Consider the following 16,201-nt stretch of genomic DNA (forward strand, 5'->3'; position numbering starts at 1 on the left):
CCTTGACATTGATCTTGGTGATGATTTTTTGGATCTGACTCCAAAAGCAAAAATGAACAGTGGGACTACATCAAAGGATAAAAAGCTTCTGCACAGCAAAGGAAATCATCTACAAAATGAAAGGCAAATAGCCTAACAGTCTGTTTAAAAAATGGGCAGAAGACCTGAACAGACATTTTTCCAAAGAAGACATACAGATGGCCAGAAAGGACATGAAAGGATGCCAGGCGTCGCTAATCATCAGAGGAACACAAATCAGAACCACAGTGAGATACCACCTCACACCTGTTAGAACGGCTGCTGTCAAAAAGACAAGAAATGGTAAGTGTTGATGAGGTTGCGGAGGAAAGGGAGCAAACCCCTTTACACTGTTGGTAGGAATGTAAATTGATGTAGCCACTGTGGGAAACAATATGGAGGTTTCTCAAAAAAATTAACAATAGGAGGACTACTTTATGATCTAGCAGTTCCTGGGTATTTATCTGAAGAAAACAAAAACACAAATATGAAAAGATAAATGGCATCCCATGTTTGTTGCAGCGTTGTTTTCCATAGCCAAGACATGGAAACAACCTAAGGAGCCATTGATGGATGAATAGATAAAAAAAAAATTGTGATATACAGATATATGTGTGTGTATGTTATTCAGCCATGAAAAAGGATGAAATTCTGCCATTTGCAACAACATGGATGGACCTTGCAGGCATTATGCTACATGAAATAAATCAAAGAAAGACAAATACTGTATGATCTTATAGGTGGAATCTTAAAAAAAAAAAATTTCATTAACCAGGTTCATAGATACAGAGAACAGATTGGTGGTTGCCAGAGGGATTTTAGGGTGGGAGGTGGGTGAAATGGGTGAAGGGTGTCAAAAAGGACAGATTTTCAGTTATATTAGAAATTAAGTTGTGGGAATATAATGTACAGTGTGGCTGCTATAGTTAATAATGTTATTGCATATTTGAAAATTGCTAAGAGAGTAGGTCTTAAAAGTTCTCATGTTAAAAAAATTTTAAATTGTATGGTGACGAATATTAACTAGACTTATGTGATAATCATTTCACAAATACATACAAATATCAGATTTAAAAAGCTCTTTAATTTGTTAAAACATTTTCTGCAGATTGCTTCATGAATGCATTGGGAAATTTTGAAAATTAAAGTGCAATAATATTAGAAGACTCTTAAGTGATAGTGTGTTTAATAAGATAAAGTTTTATCTTTTACACCCCTTTATGTATTTTAAAATACATTTTCATGGAAATAGTTCTAAGGAGTAGGCCAGGAAACGGGGCCTGGGGGTGACATTAACATCATCCATACAGTATTTAACATGAATCAAAGCCTGACTGACAGCTTAATCCTGAGACTCTAAAGAATTAAAAATCATGTGGAAGCTGCTCATCCCTGGCTTTATAAACACTTTCATCTTTGCTTTATCTTATTAGGGAGTTATATGTCAGTGTTTAAAGTGCTGTGTGGTATGAGAGGTGTGAGATAAAGTCTTCAAAAGAGGGGTGTAGAAACTACCCCTGTAGATTTGTTGGTGCATATGAGGAAATCTACAGCTTTACTGAGGTGATGCAGTGCTCTTCTGGTTTATTTTTAAGTAACTGTTTTATAGTTTGGCAAGGACAAACTTTCAAATTATATTTTAATTAGAAATGTGTAGAGTGGGAAGAGGGATCTCCTAACCTTTTGCCATGATTATATGTAGAAAAATAATGAAAGTTGACCAGTGCCTCTATTTTTAGGTTTAATCAGCATCCCATTTATATACCTGCTGCTTCTGAAAGGAGAAAAGTTTAAAAAAGAGTGCCACCATTTTTAGGAGGATTAAATAGAACTGTTGCAGAAGGGTTCTCTTAAAAATGAAACAAATCCTAGTTAACCTAGTTAGCTCAGTTGACCTCAGTCTTCATAATGCCTTTGAATTTCACATAAAAGATGAAGGCTTCTCATTGAATTCCATGTCTCCATGGGGTCTATGGAATCCTGAATTATATGCAAAGTAGTCAGTAGTGGTCTTCACAATGCTATGTATTGAAACTGATGGAAATTGGACATTAGGTAAATGAGGTCCATGTTTGTTTAAAGGTATATCATTGCTCAGTTCAGTTATCAATATAAGTTCTTACCTGCAGTCTTACTTTTTCTATAGCTATTTTTCTCATCCCCACTCTCAAAATCCTTACCATTCCATAAACTTGCCACAGGCCATCAATTGTGTCTTCCTTAAAAGCATACCACCAGGAGTTCCCTGGTGGCCTTACGGTTAGGATTCCGAGCTTTCACTGCTATGGCCTGCGCTCCATCCTTGGTCGGTGAACTGAAATCCCACAAGCCACATGTGTGGCCAAAAAGCATACCACCATCTTCTGTTTAATTTATTCTGTTTGCATTATGTCTTCCAGTAGAGCAGGCATCTCTTTGCTAGGGTAAATCTGAGCATGTTGGAAATATAGAAGAGGAATTGTTCCAGTTCTTTCCAGTTCTGGATGTTTAGAATTAAGAATAGGTAATTTGATTTCAAAATCTTAAATGCTGATTTTCTTGAACCAGTTTTTCTCCTGTTTTGTTCCAGAGTCTCAAAAGGCTCAGTTAAGTGATCTCCAGAAAATATGTTGCATGCTTATCAAAGCTCTTGAGACCTTGGATTCCTTTCCACTAAAAAGAAATCTTAAATTGTATATTCTGATTATGTGTATAGATTTTTCAACTAAAGAATAAATGTCTATAATTTTTTAAAGAAAGAATATGATAGGCAGATGGTATGAGAGTGTAATATCTACCATCTCCGTCTACCACAAACAGCATTGGTAGAGTTGTGTGCATGTGTACGTGCTCAGTCATGTCCGACTCTTTGCGACCCCCTGGACTGTAGCCTGCCAGACTCCTCTGTCCATGGGATTTCCCAGGCAAGAACACTGGAGTGGGTTGCCATTTCCTATTCCAAGAGATCTTCCCCACCCAAGGATCGAACCTGTGATTGCTAGTGTTAGGATTTTCCAAAGTGGTGAAAGTGCTGGGGGTGGGAATGTATAATTTTCCCTTGATTTTCACTGTAGATGTGTTACTAGAAAATACAGTTAATTCTTAACAGACATTCCCCAAATGAATGTCCAGGCAGGATGTTCACAAATTACGTTTGTTGGAAGACAGTTCTGTGTCGGTCCTGGCTGTCTTCCCATTTCTTGGCAGGATGACTCGTACTGCTCCTTCCTATCTATTGAGTATGAATGGTACTACCCCATTTATTGTATCTAGCAAAACCATCTCTTTGGATTTCTCAGTTGCTGTGTGGGGGCAGTATTGACCACTGATGTAAATTAGGTGTTCTTAGATGGATCTAAGTGGTTGGTCAGTATGTTATCATCGTCTGTCTCTGTCCTCTCTTTGTTGGCGTCATTATTAGATAGCTCTCCTGTGTAAAATGATTGACAGCTAATGGTAGTTCCAAGTTTATAAGAATATTAGAGCGTTCATCCCAGTGGATATGTGCCTCTATCCACTTCCAGGGAGGATTTCTGTGTTTTGTGCATACACTTCTGGTACTGAGTGGTATTATTCTTGTGCATTTTTTGAGTTAATATGTCCCCTCCAAATATGAGTATAAAGTTATTTCGCATTATCATTTATTGAATAATCCATCTGACTTGAAATGTTACCTTTGTTATGTATACAGTGTCATATTCATCTCTAGATTCTGTATTATGATCTAATATTTTTTTGGATGCCCCTATGCCTATGTCTTCCTGATTTACTTTCTATAGTTTTATAGTATGATTTGATACCTAGTAGTGAAAATCTATTTCATTATTACTCATTTTTAAAAACTGTTGAGTGCTTCTTTTATATTTACTCTTTCAAATGAATTTTAAATGTAATTTGTCAATCTCTGACCTCTCTTATCCCATTGGAATTTTGATTGGAATTTCATTTATTTGGGGACAGTTGATACTTTTTATAATATTGAAACTTCTCATCTGGACCCGCGACTCATGTCTCAATTTGTATGGTTCTTTTTTGATGTATTCAGTAAAATTTTATAGTTTCACTTAATTTTTAAACTGATTGTTAGATAGATTGCTACCCAACATCTTGCTCCTTAATTTAGTTGTCTTATTAGCTCTAATAGTTATTCATTTTATTTTCTAAGTTTTCTAGATTAACAGGTGTATCATTTACAAATATTGATCCTATTTTTTCCCTGTGTTTATGCCTCACTATTTTTATCTGTTGCATTGACTTTATTATCAAAACAAAGTTACCTAATAGTTATCTTTGTCTTCTTCCTGACTTCAGTAAGAGTGAATTAGTGTTTCTTTATTAAACATATTTGCTTTTGGTTCCTAATATGTGCACTATCACATTTATTTTATTCCTGATTTATTATGGGCTTTTAATTGAGGATGGTGAGTGATTTTATCAAGTGCTCTTTGCAGTCCTGTGAAGATGACCCTTGTAGTTTTTCTCCTTTAAACAATTAGTGCATTTTATTAATAGATTTTCTAACATTGAATGAACACTATGAATTCATCAGACTTTGATTAAAAACTACTTTGTAAAAGAAGCATTGATCTTTTAATGCATTGTTGGAGTTGATTTCTTCCTAATCTTTTTTAGGATTTTTGGGAAGCTGGTAGTTTTCTTGTATAATCTTTATCAGATTTTGGTATCAGGGTTATTTTAGTTTGGTAAAATAAACTGGGAAATCTTGCTTTGTTTTTATGGTTGAGAATAGTTTAAATCAGGAATTATCTATTTTTTAAAGGTTTGATAAAAGTTACCTGTAATTTTTATCTGGGCCTAGCATCTTTTGGGGGACCAGATCTGTTACAACCTTTTCAGTTATTTCTGGGATCAGAGGTTTAGGGTGGCATTTTATTCATATTTGTATTCCCAGCTTCTAGTTAGTGTCTGTTTTATAGTGAATACTGTATATATTTGTGTTGAATGAATCTTCTAGAGAAAGAAGTGGTAACCCACTCCAACATTCTTTCCTGGGAAATCCCATGGACAGAGGAGCCTGGCTGACTCCAGTCCATGAATTCACAAAGTCAGACACCACTGAGCACAAACACACAACACATACACTCTATGTTTGTGTTGAATGAATGAATAATTGTAATTATGTTTCTAAGAGGTAAATGGAACATATGAATTAGTAGTAATAATAGCTAAGACTTTGTGCCAGATAGTAGTTTGAGTGCTTTACAGTTATTTGTTTAATCTTCATTATAACTCTGGATAAGTTACTATGAATATTCCATTTTACAGTAGAAACTGAGGCACAGAGAGGTTAGGTAAATTGCCTGAAGATATGAAGCCAGTTAAATATTGGAGCCAGAATATGGCAAAAATGATGATATTTGTAGTTGGTGGCATTATGAATGTTTGAAAATACTTAAAGAAATTTTAATAGTGTTTTATAGTCTTCACAATTAGGGGAAAAAAAGAATTAAGCATTTGCCTAACTTTCTCAAAATTTTCCTTGTAAGGGACACATATCAGTGTGTCAGTAAGTAAAACTTAGGAAGGTTTAAGTTCAATTTATTTTTTCTTTTTGTTCATGTAAGTGTAAATAGAACACATCTTTGGGGCATATTGCTCTGCCTTCTTATTAGCAGGTCAACCCAGATTGTTCCACATAATTGTTATTACGTTACAGTAGTTATCATTACACTGTTACCCAGTGTTTTGAAAGTACTGTACAATTTCATATTTTATAAGTTTATTGATTAAATTTTGGCTTGGCTTCTTCCTGATAACAGTTTGTCCTGTTGATTTGAGAAGTAGTATAACTTTTTATCCTGCTTGTCAGGTTTTCAACCTAAAATATGTTCTCCTGAAGTTAACCCTAGGTTCTGGGACCATTGTTTACTGACCACTGCTCACACTCAAATTTTGAGAATTGACTTTTTTTGTTATTTAAAAATAGTAGGTTTATTTTGTTTTGTTTTTTGGCTTGGGTTGAAAAAACAGCATTACCCAGAAATTAGCCACAGTTGTTTCTTGATACATAATCATGTAGACCTTTTACATAAGTATATATGTGATACCTACATCTATACAGTTGAAGAGGAATCATACTATACCTATTTTATAATCTCTTTTTTAAATCTTCATAGATTGAATATATTTTTCAATGACTATCTGATTGGGCCCCATCTTGAGGTCTCTTAAGTCATTCAATAAGTGTTTGTGTATTACTGCCAAGTGCTATTCAGGATGTTGGGCATACATTAGTCAACAACACAGTAAAAAAAAAAAAAGATTGCCCTTGTGGAATTTAAATACTAATGGGAGATGACAGACAAGCAAAATAAACCTAATCAATAGAGTGTTAAACAGCAGTAAATGATATGGAAAAGAAAAAGGGGAGGGAGTTTGGGAGTGTGGGAGAAGTGAAGCTTCAAAAAGTATAGTCAGAGGGAGGTGGGAGAGGGGATCGGGATGGGGAATACGTGTAACTCTATGGCTGATTCATATCAATGTATGACAAAACCCACTGAAATGCTGTGAAGTAATTAGCCTCCAACTAATTAAAAAAAAAAAGAAAAAAAAAGTATAGTCAGCAAAGGCCTTATTCAGAACATATTTAAATAGACATAAAAGAAGTGAGGGAATGAGCCAGGAATGTGCCAACAAGGAGAGTCTGATGTAGAGAGAGCAGAATAAGTGAGGGGAATAGTAGGAGATGAGGTCACAGAGAACTTGTTGGGGCCAGAGATCAGGAGGTGAGTCTGAGATCATGTAGGGACTGGTAGGCTATTATAAAGGCTTTTATTCTGAGTGCAGTGGAAGTCCAGTAGGAATTTTACGGTAGAGGAATGACATGGTCTAACTTACACCTTTAAATGATCATTGTAACTGCTGTGTTGATAATAGAATGGCGAGTGGTATGTGTGTGTACAAGGGGCACGGGGGCAAAGACAGAAGCAGGGAAACCAGTTAGGAGGCTGTTGCATTAAAGTTAGACATGCCAGTGGCTTGGATGAGGGTTAGTTAAAAAAAAAAAAAAAAAAAGTTGGATTCTAGGTAAAGATTGACAATGGGCATGATAGGATTTACTGGCAGATTGGATATGAGGTGTAACAGAAAGAAGAGTTAAGGATGACGTAAAGGTTTTTGTCTGAACAACTAGAAAAATGGAGCCACCATCAGCCAAGATGGGGAATGCTAGAAGGGACAGGTTTAGGGGAGAAGATCTAAGAGTTCAGTTTTGGACATAATAAGTTTGAGGTGCTTACCACACATTCAGGTGATGAAGTTGAGTAGGAAGAGGTCTTGGCTGGAGATAAAACCTGGAAGTTGTTGCCTGTATATGGTACTTAAATATAAAACTGGATGAAATTGCCAAAAGAGTCAAGATAGAAAATAGAAGAGCTCAGGGAATTGAGCTCTGAGCCCTCCTTGATTAGAACTTTGGAAGGTAGGAAGAATAAGTAGAGGAGACTGAGAAGGGAGCTAGGAGGAAAACCTAGAGAGAATACAGCTCTGGAGACTTAAGTGAATACTCTTATCTGATTTTAGCGTGTATCTTCCCTTCCAGACCCTGTGGGTTTATTTTTCTCTTCTGTGGGTTGCTAAAATTAAATACATAAACCTCTTCCCCCACCGCTTTTAGCTATTACTTTAACAAGAAAGTATTTGTTTAAAAAAAGTTCACTGTAAGTACTGTGTATGTATCTGTTGAAGATAATTTCCTGACATCAGCTCATACACTTACTGGGGTCATCTTGAGCTGCTGAGATGGAACCTGCATCTCACTTCTGGAGAGCAAGCAGTCGATAAAGGCGAAATCAGCAGCTGATCCCCTGAGGTGTCCCTGGCAATTCCAAGTATTTATATAGGATCTGTTTTAGAGCCTCAGGGAATTAGAGTCTTTCTGTCTCTCTCTCAAACTAGATTATTACCACTTACTTATTGGTTAGTTCAAGTATGTGATTAACTGTTCTAGTCAGTCATCCCTCAGTATCTGTTGGAGGGATTGGTTCCAGGACACCCTGCGCCCCCTGCTGGTAGCCAACTCTGAGAACTCACATCCCTGATAGAAAACAGTATTTGCAGATAACTTATAGTACATCCTTCTGTATACTTTAAGTCATCTTTAGGTTACTGTAGCACTTAATACAGTGCTGTGTAAATAGCAACACTTTAAACAATGTAAATGCTATATAAATAGTTGATGGTGAACAGCAAATTCAAGTTTTGCATTTTGGAGCTTTCTTGAGTTTCCCCCCTCCCCTCAGTAGTTTGCAGATGCAGAACCTGTGGGTACAGAGGGCCAACTGTACAGCTCCCCAATTTTCATTGCACTTTGCTTTATTGCGCTTAGCAGATAGTGCATTTTTTACAAATTGGAGGTTTGTGGCAACCCTGTATCCAACAAATCTCTCGGTGCCATTTTTTCAACTGCATTTGCTCACTTCATGTCTCTGTCACATTTTGGTAATTCTCGTAATATTTTAAACTTTTTCATTATTGTATTTGATGTGGTGAGCTTTGATCAGTGGTCTTTGGTATTACTACTAACTTGCTGAAGGTTCAGATGATGGTTAGCATTTTTAAACAATAAAATATTTTAAAATTAAGGTATGTACATTGTTTTAGATGTAATTTTATCACACACTTAGTGGACAACAATAAAGTGTAAACGTAACTTTTATATGCACTGGGAAACCAAAAAATTCATATGAGTGATTTTATTGCAGCATTTGCTTTATTGCAGTGATCTGGAGAAGGAAATGGCAACCCACTCCAGTATTCTTGCCTGGAGAATCCCAGGGACAGAGGAGCTTGGTGGGCTGCCGTCTGTGGGATTACACAGAGTCAGACACGACTGAAGCGACTTAGCAGTAGCAGCAGCAGTGGTCTAGAACCACACCTGTGATATTGCTGAGATATGCCTTTACTAGCAAGCAAGGATATACTAGTCATTTGTTGCTGGGTAAACAGATTATACAAGAATTTAGCAATTTATGATAGATAGAGTTATTGCTCAGTCGTGTCCAGCTCTCTGCAACCCCATGGACTGTTAAGTCCATGGAATTCTCCAGGTCAGAATACTGGAGTGGGTAGCCTCTCCCTTCTCCAGGGGATCTTCCCAACCCAGGGATTGAACCCAGGTCTCTCACATTGTGGGTGGATTCTTCATCAACTGAGCCACAAGGGAAGCCCAAGAATATTGGAGTGGGTGACCTATCCCTTCTCCAGTGGATCTTCCTGACCCAGGAATTGAACCAGGGTCTCCTGCATTGCAGGAGGATTCTTTACCAACTGAGCTATCAGGGAACCCCATAGCAGCTTTTAGCAACAGACATTTATCATTTCACAGTTTCTGAGGGACAGGAATTTGGGAGCAGCTTAGCTAGGTGTTTTTGGTTAAGTTTTTCATGATGTTGTAATCAAAACGTCTGCAGTGGCAGCAGTATTCTGAATACTTACCTGGGACTGGTAAGATCCACTTCAAGATGGGTGAACTAACATTGCTGTTGGCAGGAGGCCTCAATTCCTCACTGTGGGGACTTCTCCATAGGACTCTTTGGTGTCTTCATGACTTGGCAGCTGGCTTCCCCTAGAGTAAGTGATCCAAGAGAGAAAAAGGAAGAAGGGGAAAACCATAATGCCTTTTATATCCTGATCTTAAAAGACAAATACTGTCACTTCAGCCATATTTTATCTGTAAGAAGTGAGTCACCAAGTCTAGCCCACTTTCATGAGGAGGACTATTAAAGAATTTGTGTACATGTTTTTATTTACAAAATTAAAAAAAATTTTTTTTTCCTTAATTTTTTGGCCATGCTGCATGGCGTGTGGGGGTCTTAGTTCTCTGACCAGGGACTGAAATCTGCGCTCCCTGCAGTGCAAGCAGAGTCTTAACCACTGGACTGCCAGGGAAGCCCTGGACATATTTTTTTAAAACTACCACAATTTAACCTTTGGCCAGAAATTTCTCCCATGTGAGAAATACATTCACCTCCTCCCAAGACCCACCAGAAGTCTTGTCCCTTTATAGCATCAACTTGAAATCCAGGTGTCATTTACTTAGGTCTGAGTATGGATGAGGCTCTTTGGGTATAGACAGAATTCCTTTTGATGTGGAGATCTAGAAACCAAAGACCCAAGTTTTCTACCCCTCACAAATACAACATATAGTGATGGGACAGGTATATAATAAACAGGTATAGAGATTTCTGTTTAGAAAGGGAGAAGATGTAAGGCACACAGAAGTTACTGATTCGTAGCAATTTTGATGTTGGTCTGGATAAATGTTGGACGGTCCTTGATTAGGACTTCATTCTACTTCTGCCCAGGAATGCTTCTCTGTGGCTCTTGTTTCCTCCTTCCTGGCTCTTGATTCCACCCTATGAGTCATTTTTTTCCATGAAAAGTAGTCCAGATTTGCAGCTCCATAGTTTTCTTAGCCTGCATCTTGCCAGTAGAATTTTGAGGGCCTAGAAGATCTCTTTTCATTTTGTACTGCCTCTGTACTTTTCAATTTAAGCTGGTAGTGTTTCTTTTTAAAACTTTGAGTCTCCTGTGAGTATTACTAAAGTTCATGCCATTAACAAAAGCTACGCTCACAAGTCTTTTTTAGATATTCCCCTTTTTACCATGGACTTCTGCCAATATTGCTGAAGGACAATACTTGTGGGTAGACCTGTATACTCCACCAGTGTTCAAGTCCTAACTTCCTAACTCAGCTGTGAATATGATCTTGTTTGGAAGTAAGGTCTTTTATGTGTGTGTGTGCTCAGATGCTTCAGTTGTGTCTGACTCTTTGCAACCCTATGGATTGTAGCCCGCCAGGCTCTTCTGTTCATGAAATTCTCTAGGCAAGAATATTGGGTTGCCATGCCCTCCTCCAGAGGAGTCTTTCTAACCCAAGGATCAAATCCACGTCTGTTATGTCTCCTGCACTGACAGGTGGATTCTTTACCACTGAATCACCAGGGAGGCCCCTGTCAGCATCTTGATTTCAGATTTCTGACTCCCAAAATTATGAGAGAATAAACTCCTGTTGTTTTAGCGACCCAGTTTGTGGGAATATGTTATGGCAGCCCCAGGAAACTATTAATAATACAATATCCACAGTTGTTTAATTGAATAGTTCTCTAGGCACTATCTTTCTGAGGTCTTCACAAAGAATTTTTATAGCCACACTCTTGTTTTCTTTTGGCAATGCCCATTTGATCTTTGCTTGAAAACCATTTCTTTCTTTCTTTTTTTAAAAAGCCATTTCTTAATTTTAGTATCATTTGCCATCTGGAGAGGCTGGGAATTTTCAGAATGATCCAGTCTTAACTCCTTTTTAAGTATTCTTCCTTTAATGTATTCCTCTTCTTTTGCATTTTAATGCAGCAAAATGAAACCAAAAGGGACCTTCAACATTCCTGTCTGGAAATCTTGTTCGCTAGATTATCATCCCGTTCATGAGCCATAACTTCTACTTCCCATCTGATGGCAGGCTTTTGCCACTACATAACAAGGATCTCTTTCCCTCCTGTTTTCCTCACTTTCCCTTAAATACTCACCCATAACTCTTCCTTCCACCTCTGCCCTCTCCTGTATTCCAGAGCTATTTCCACGTTTTAGGGGTTTTTTGGTTTTTTTTTTTACAGCAAGCTTCCCAGGTGGCCCAGTCGTAAGGAATCCACCTGCAGTGTGAGAGACATAAGAGACATCTGTTTGACCCCTGGGTCTGGTAGCTCCCCTGGAGGAGGAAATGGCAACCCTCCTGCAGTGTTCTTGCCTGGAAAACTCCATGGGCAGAGGAGCCTGGCAGGCTGCAGTCCCTGGGATTTCAAAGAGTCGGACACAACTTAGCATGCATGCACTCACTTCTGGGTATCAGAATCTGTGTTAGGTATCTATTGCTGTATAACAGTTACCCCAGAGCTTAGAGGCTTAAACAACAAACATTTCTTATCTCATAGATTCAGTGGGTCAGGAATTTGAGGGCAGCTTAGCTAGGTGGTTCTGGCCCAGAATCTCATAAGCTTACAGTCAGTTCACTGGCTGTTGCTGTAGTTTTCTGAAGAATCAATTGGGAATTACTCAGATTTTGGCAAGTTTGTTCTGGGTATTGCCAGGAAGCCTCAGTTCTTTATCATGTGGGCATTTCCACAGGATTGCTTGATATAGTACTTTGCCAGAGAAATTAATCCATGAGAGGGTGCAAGGAAGAAGCCATAATGCCTTTTATGACCTATCCTTGGAGAAGGAAATGGTGGCCCACTCCAGTACTCTTGCCTGGAAAATCCCATGGACGGAGGAGCCTGGTAGGCTGCAGTCCATGGGGTCGCAAAGAGTCGGACACGGCTGAGCGACTTCACTTCCACTTTGACTTTTGGAAGTCACGGTTATCCTGCCATATTCTATTGTTAAGAAGTAAGTCACAGCTGATACTGATATAACCAGAATCACTGAGCAGACTCTGTCTGGACAGGAAAGCAGAGTAGCTGGAGGACAGGATGAGATTGGAGTAATTAGCTTACAGAGCATTTGCTCATCTACTCCAAGAGGAGATCAGTAAATCAATAAGTGAATGACTGCAGCTGATTGATCAAGAGACAACTCAATCATGATAGTACTTAGGAACATGAATATTTAAGAATCCCAGAAGCAACCACAGAAAGTGACTCCCTCCCGGGAGCAGGAACAGGGGGTTGGATAAGACAGAGGATCTTTCGTAAGAATCTGTTTAAGTAGGCCTTTGTGTCTTATTTGACTTCCTTAACTTTGGTAATGAAATAAATTTAATTTTTAATAATAAAAAAAAAGTAAGTCACAGTATGGTATTGGTATGAAAATAGACATCTAAATCAAGGTAACAGAGGGCCAGAAATAAGTCTATGCATATGTGGTCAATTAGTTTATGACAGAGGAGCCAAGAATATACAGTGGAGAAAGAACAGTCTATTTAATAAATGGTGTTGGAAAAACTGGATAGCCACAAGGAAAAGAAAGAAATTGGATCAGTGTCTTATACCATACAAAAATTAACTCAAAATGGATTAAAGACTAGAACACATGACCTGAAACTGTAAAATGCCTATAAGAAAACAGGCAGGAAACTCCTTGACAGCAGTCTTGGTGATGATTTTTTTGGATGACTCCAAAAGCAGAGGCAATGAAAACAAAAATAAACAGACTATGAAAAGCTTCTGCATGGCTAAGGAAATCAACAGAATGAAAAGGAAACCAACTGAATTGGAGAAAGTATTTGCAAATGATATATCCAACAGGAGACTAATATCCAAAATGATACAAAGAACTCATGCAACTCAACAATAAAAGCGAACATCTGAATTAAAAAATGTGCAGAGGACTTGAATAGAAATTTTTCTGAAAAAGACATATAGGTGGCCAACAGGTACATGTAAAGATGCTCTGCCATCACTAATCATCAGAGAAATACAAACCGAAGCCACAGTGAGCTATCACCTCACACTGGTTAGAATGGCTATAATCAAAAAGATAAGAAATAACAAGTGATGAGGGTGTCAAGAAAAGAGAATGAGCCCCCTATATACTATTGTTGGGAATGTAAATTGGTATAGCCAATGTGAAAAACAGTATGGAGGTTCCTCAAAAAAAAAAAAAAAAAAACTGCCTTATGATCCAGCAATTCCTCTTCTGGATGTTCATCTGAAGAAAACAGAAGGACAAATTTGAAAAGATACATGCATCCCATGATCGTTGCAACATTGTTTACCATAGCCAAGACATGGAAGCAACCTAAGGGTCCCCTGATGGATGAATGGATAAAGAAACTGTGGTACATAGATACAGTGGAATATTATTCAGCTCTAAAACAGACTGAAAGCTTGCCATTTGCAACAACATGAATGGATCCTCAGGACATGCTAAGTGAAATAAATCAGAGAGAGAAAGACAAATACTATATAATCTTACAGGTAGAATCTTAAAAAAAAAAAAAAGAATTCAGTATCCAGGTTCATAGATAAAAGAGAACAGATTGGTGGGTTGCCATAGGCAGGGGTTGGGGGAGAAGTAAAATCGGTGAAGGGGGTCAAAAGATACAAATTTCCAGCTATAAAATAAATATTGGGGATATAACATATAGCACAATGACTGTATTATCAGGGAACTGTAAATGAAACCCACAATGAGATCAATTATAGTTCATTACTGTTAATTACATTACAGTATTATTTTAATACTGTATTGCATATTTGAAAGTTGCTAAGAGAGTAGATCATAAGAAAGTAAAATTTTATAACTATGTATGGTAATGAATGTGAATTAGTTTTATTATGATGATCATTTGTGATATATACAAACATCAAATCATGTTGTACCTGAAAAAAAAAATACAATGTTATATGTCAGTTGTACATCAAAAAAAAAAAGTAAAGTCACTAAGTCCAACCTACACCCAAAAGAGGAGTATGAAATAACTTGTGAACGTCTTAGTTAGCTATCATGGAATTTTTTTTAAAAAGGCTCTTTAGGGCTTCCCTGGTGGCTCAGTGGTAAAGAATCTGCCTGCCACTGCAGGAGATATGAGTTCAATCCCTGGTCTGGGAAGATCGCACACGCCATGGAGGAACTAAGCCCGTGTTCCACAACTACTGAGCCTGTGCTCTAGAGCCCTGGAGCCACGACTGCTGAAGCCTGCATGTCCTAGGGCCTGTGCTGTGCAATAAGAGAAGCCACAGGAATGAAGAACCTCTACAGACAGCACCACAACTAGAAAACAGCCTGAGCAGCAGAGACAACGCAGCACAGCCAAATAAGGGGTGGGCGGGGATGCCATACCTTTAAATAGTATTTTGCACAATGTATATAACACATAAAAATGGAACAACTCTTGTTGCAAGGAGGTGGGTCCAGAATCCCACTGGCCTAGCATCTCTTTAAGCTTTGCATGTTGCTGCCAAGGATCCAGGAATCATAGTTTGAACACTAACTATACAGTCAGAGTCCTTTCCTGCTTAATTCATAAAAATCTATTATTACATAAGGCAGCATAGCTCAGGAAGACTGCCATAATAGCAAAGTAGCAGTCTACCAGGTAGCAGACTGATTTCTGGTGCTATTGTATACAGTGAAAAGCCATTGTGTTTTGGGGAAGGAGTTGGTGATGAGTCAGCCATGGATATCTATAGAGTACTTTGATGAGTCTGTTGTCTTACCTAATTTTTTTTCTTCAACAGAGTACTACAACAGATCATTGCAGGATTCATTCCTGGATCCCCCTTTTCTTGGTAAGTAACTAGTTGCCTTCTGTCTTAGGCTCCTGGAGTAGCATAATTTCCATGTAGTTTCTGTGCCATAATGAGAGACAAAAGGAACTGCACAGGTGAGTGTACAGGTGTGATTGGCGGGCTGTTGCCTGCTGAGCCCAGACTTAATCAGAACTTACTTTTGTATAATTCAGGCTGGTGAGGACCATCCTGGTCCTGCAGGGTGTCTGATTCCATTCATACTCAGGTCTGAGGGTCGTGCTAAGGTAGGGAGTAAGGTGGTCCCTACCAGGTTTGGTGTCTGATTTGTGAGTTTCTCTTCGAGATTATATGGGAAGATTTTATTCCTTAAGAATTTCTGAAATTGAAAACATTGCTTCACTTCCTTTTCTCAAAGTAAGAAGGTTTTTTCAGAAGAAACAAAAGGCTTAAATTCAGTAACAGAGTGACAGGTTAAAGATGAAATGTCTTCTTGTCTGGACAATTATTTGCCACTTCTGACTCTACCCCAGAAGGCTTCTTTGCTCAGAGGGACCTTGGTCCTTCCACACAGTTACCCTGTTTTCCAGCCTCTAGTTTCTTTTTTTTTTTTCCAGCCTCTAGTTTCTTTAAGCATGTTCCAGCCAAAGAGTCTGGATATCTGTCATGCAGGGTAGTACACCCACAGCTCCAGAAAGAGGTGCTGCCAAATCCCCTTTGTAACTGCTCTAAGTTGTGATTCAGAGATACGCTGTGGCTGCTTCTCCACTTGAAAGCTGCTCATTGTGTAGGGCCACAGGCTGCCCCTTAGAATGAGGGAACTCTGCTGTCAATTTTGGCCACTCAGGAAGGGAAAAATCTCCTTAAAAAGCATCTCCATCTATGTTTAATTAAAATGGGCACAGAGGAGACAAACTTTTAACCAGCAGGCCATGAGTCACTCTTTTTGCTCTGGTTTGTCAGGTGGTATTTTAGGTAGCTTCACATTTTATGTTCCATAC

At 38.3% G+C, this 16,201-nt stretch overlaps 1 protein-coding gene across 2 annotated transcripts in view; it reads left to right on the forward strand.

The window, feature by feature from the left end:
• Positions 1–16,201, forward strand: part of RNF115 (ring finger protein 115) — a 66,068-nt gene that overhangs the window by 44,357 nt on the left and 5,510 nt on the right. For both annotated transcript variants that reach the window (XM_043875964.1, XM_043875965.1), the window contains one exon: positions 15,192–15,242. In XM_043875964.1, coding sequence (XP_043731899.1) covers positions 15,192–15,242 — 51 coding nt within the window. The remainder of the gene's footprint in view (positions 1–15,191; positions 15,243–16,201) is intronic.

The sequence above is a fragment of the Cervus elaphus genome, chromosome 20, assembly GCF_910594005.1.
Source record: "Cervus elaphus chromosome 20, mCerEla1.1, whole genome shotgun sequence".
Classification (NCBI taxonomy): domain Eukaryota; kingdom Metazoa; phylum Chordata; class Mammalia; order Artiodactyla; family Cervidae; genus Cervus; species Cervus elaphus.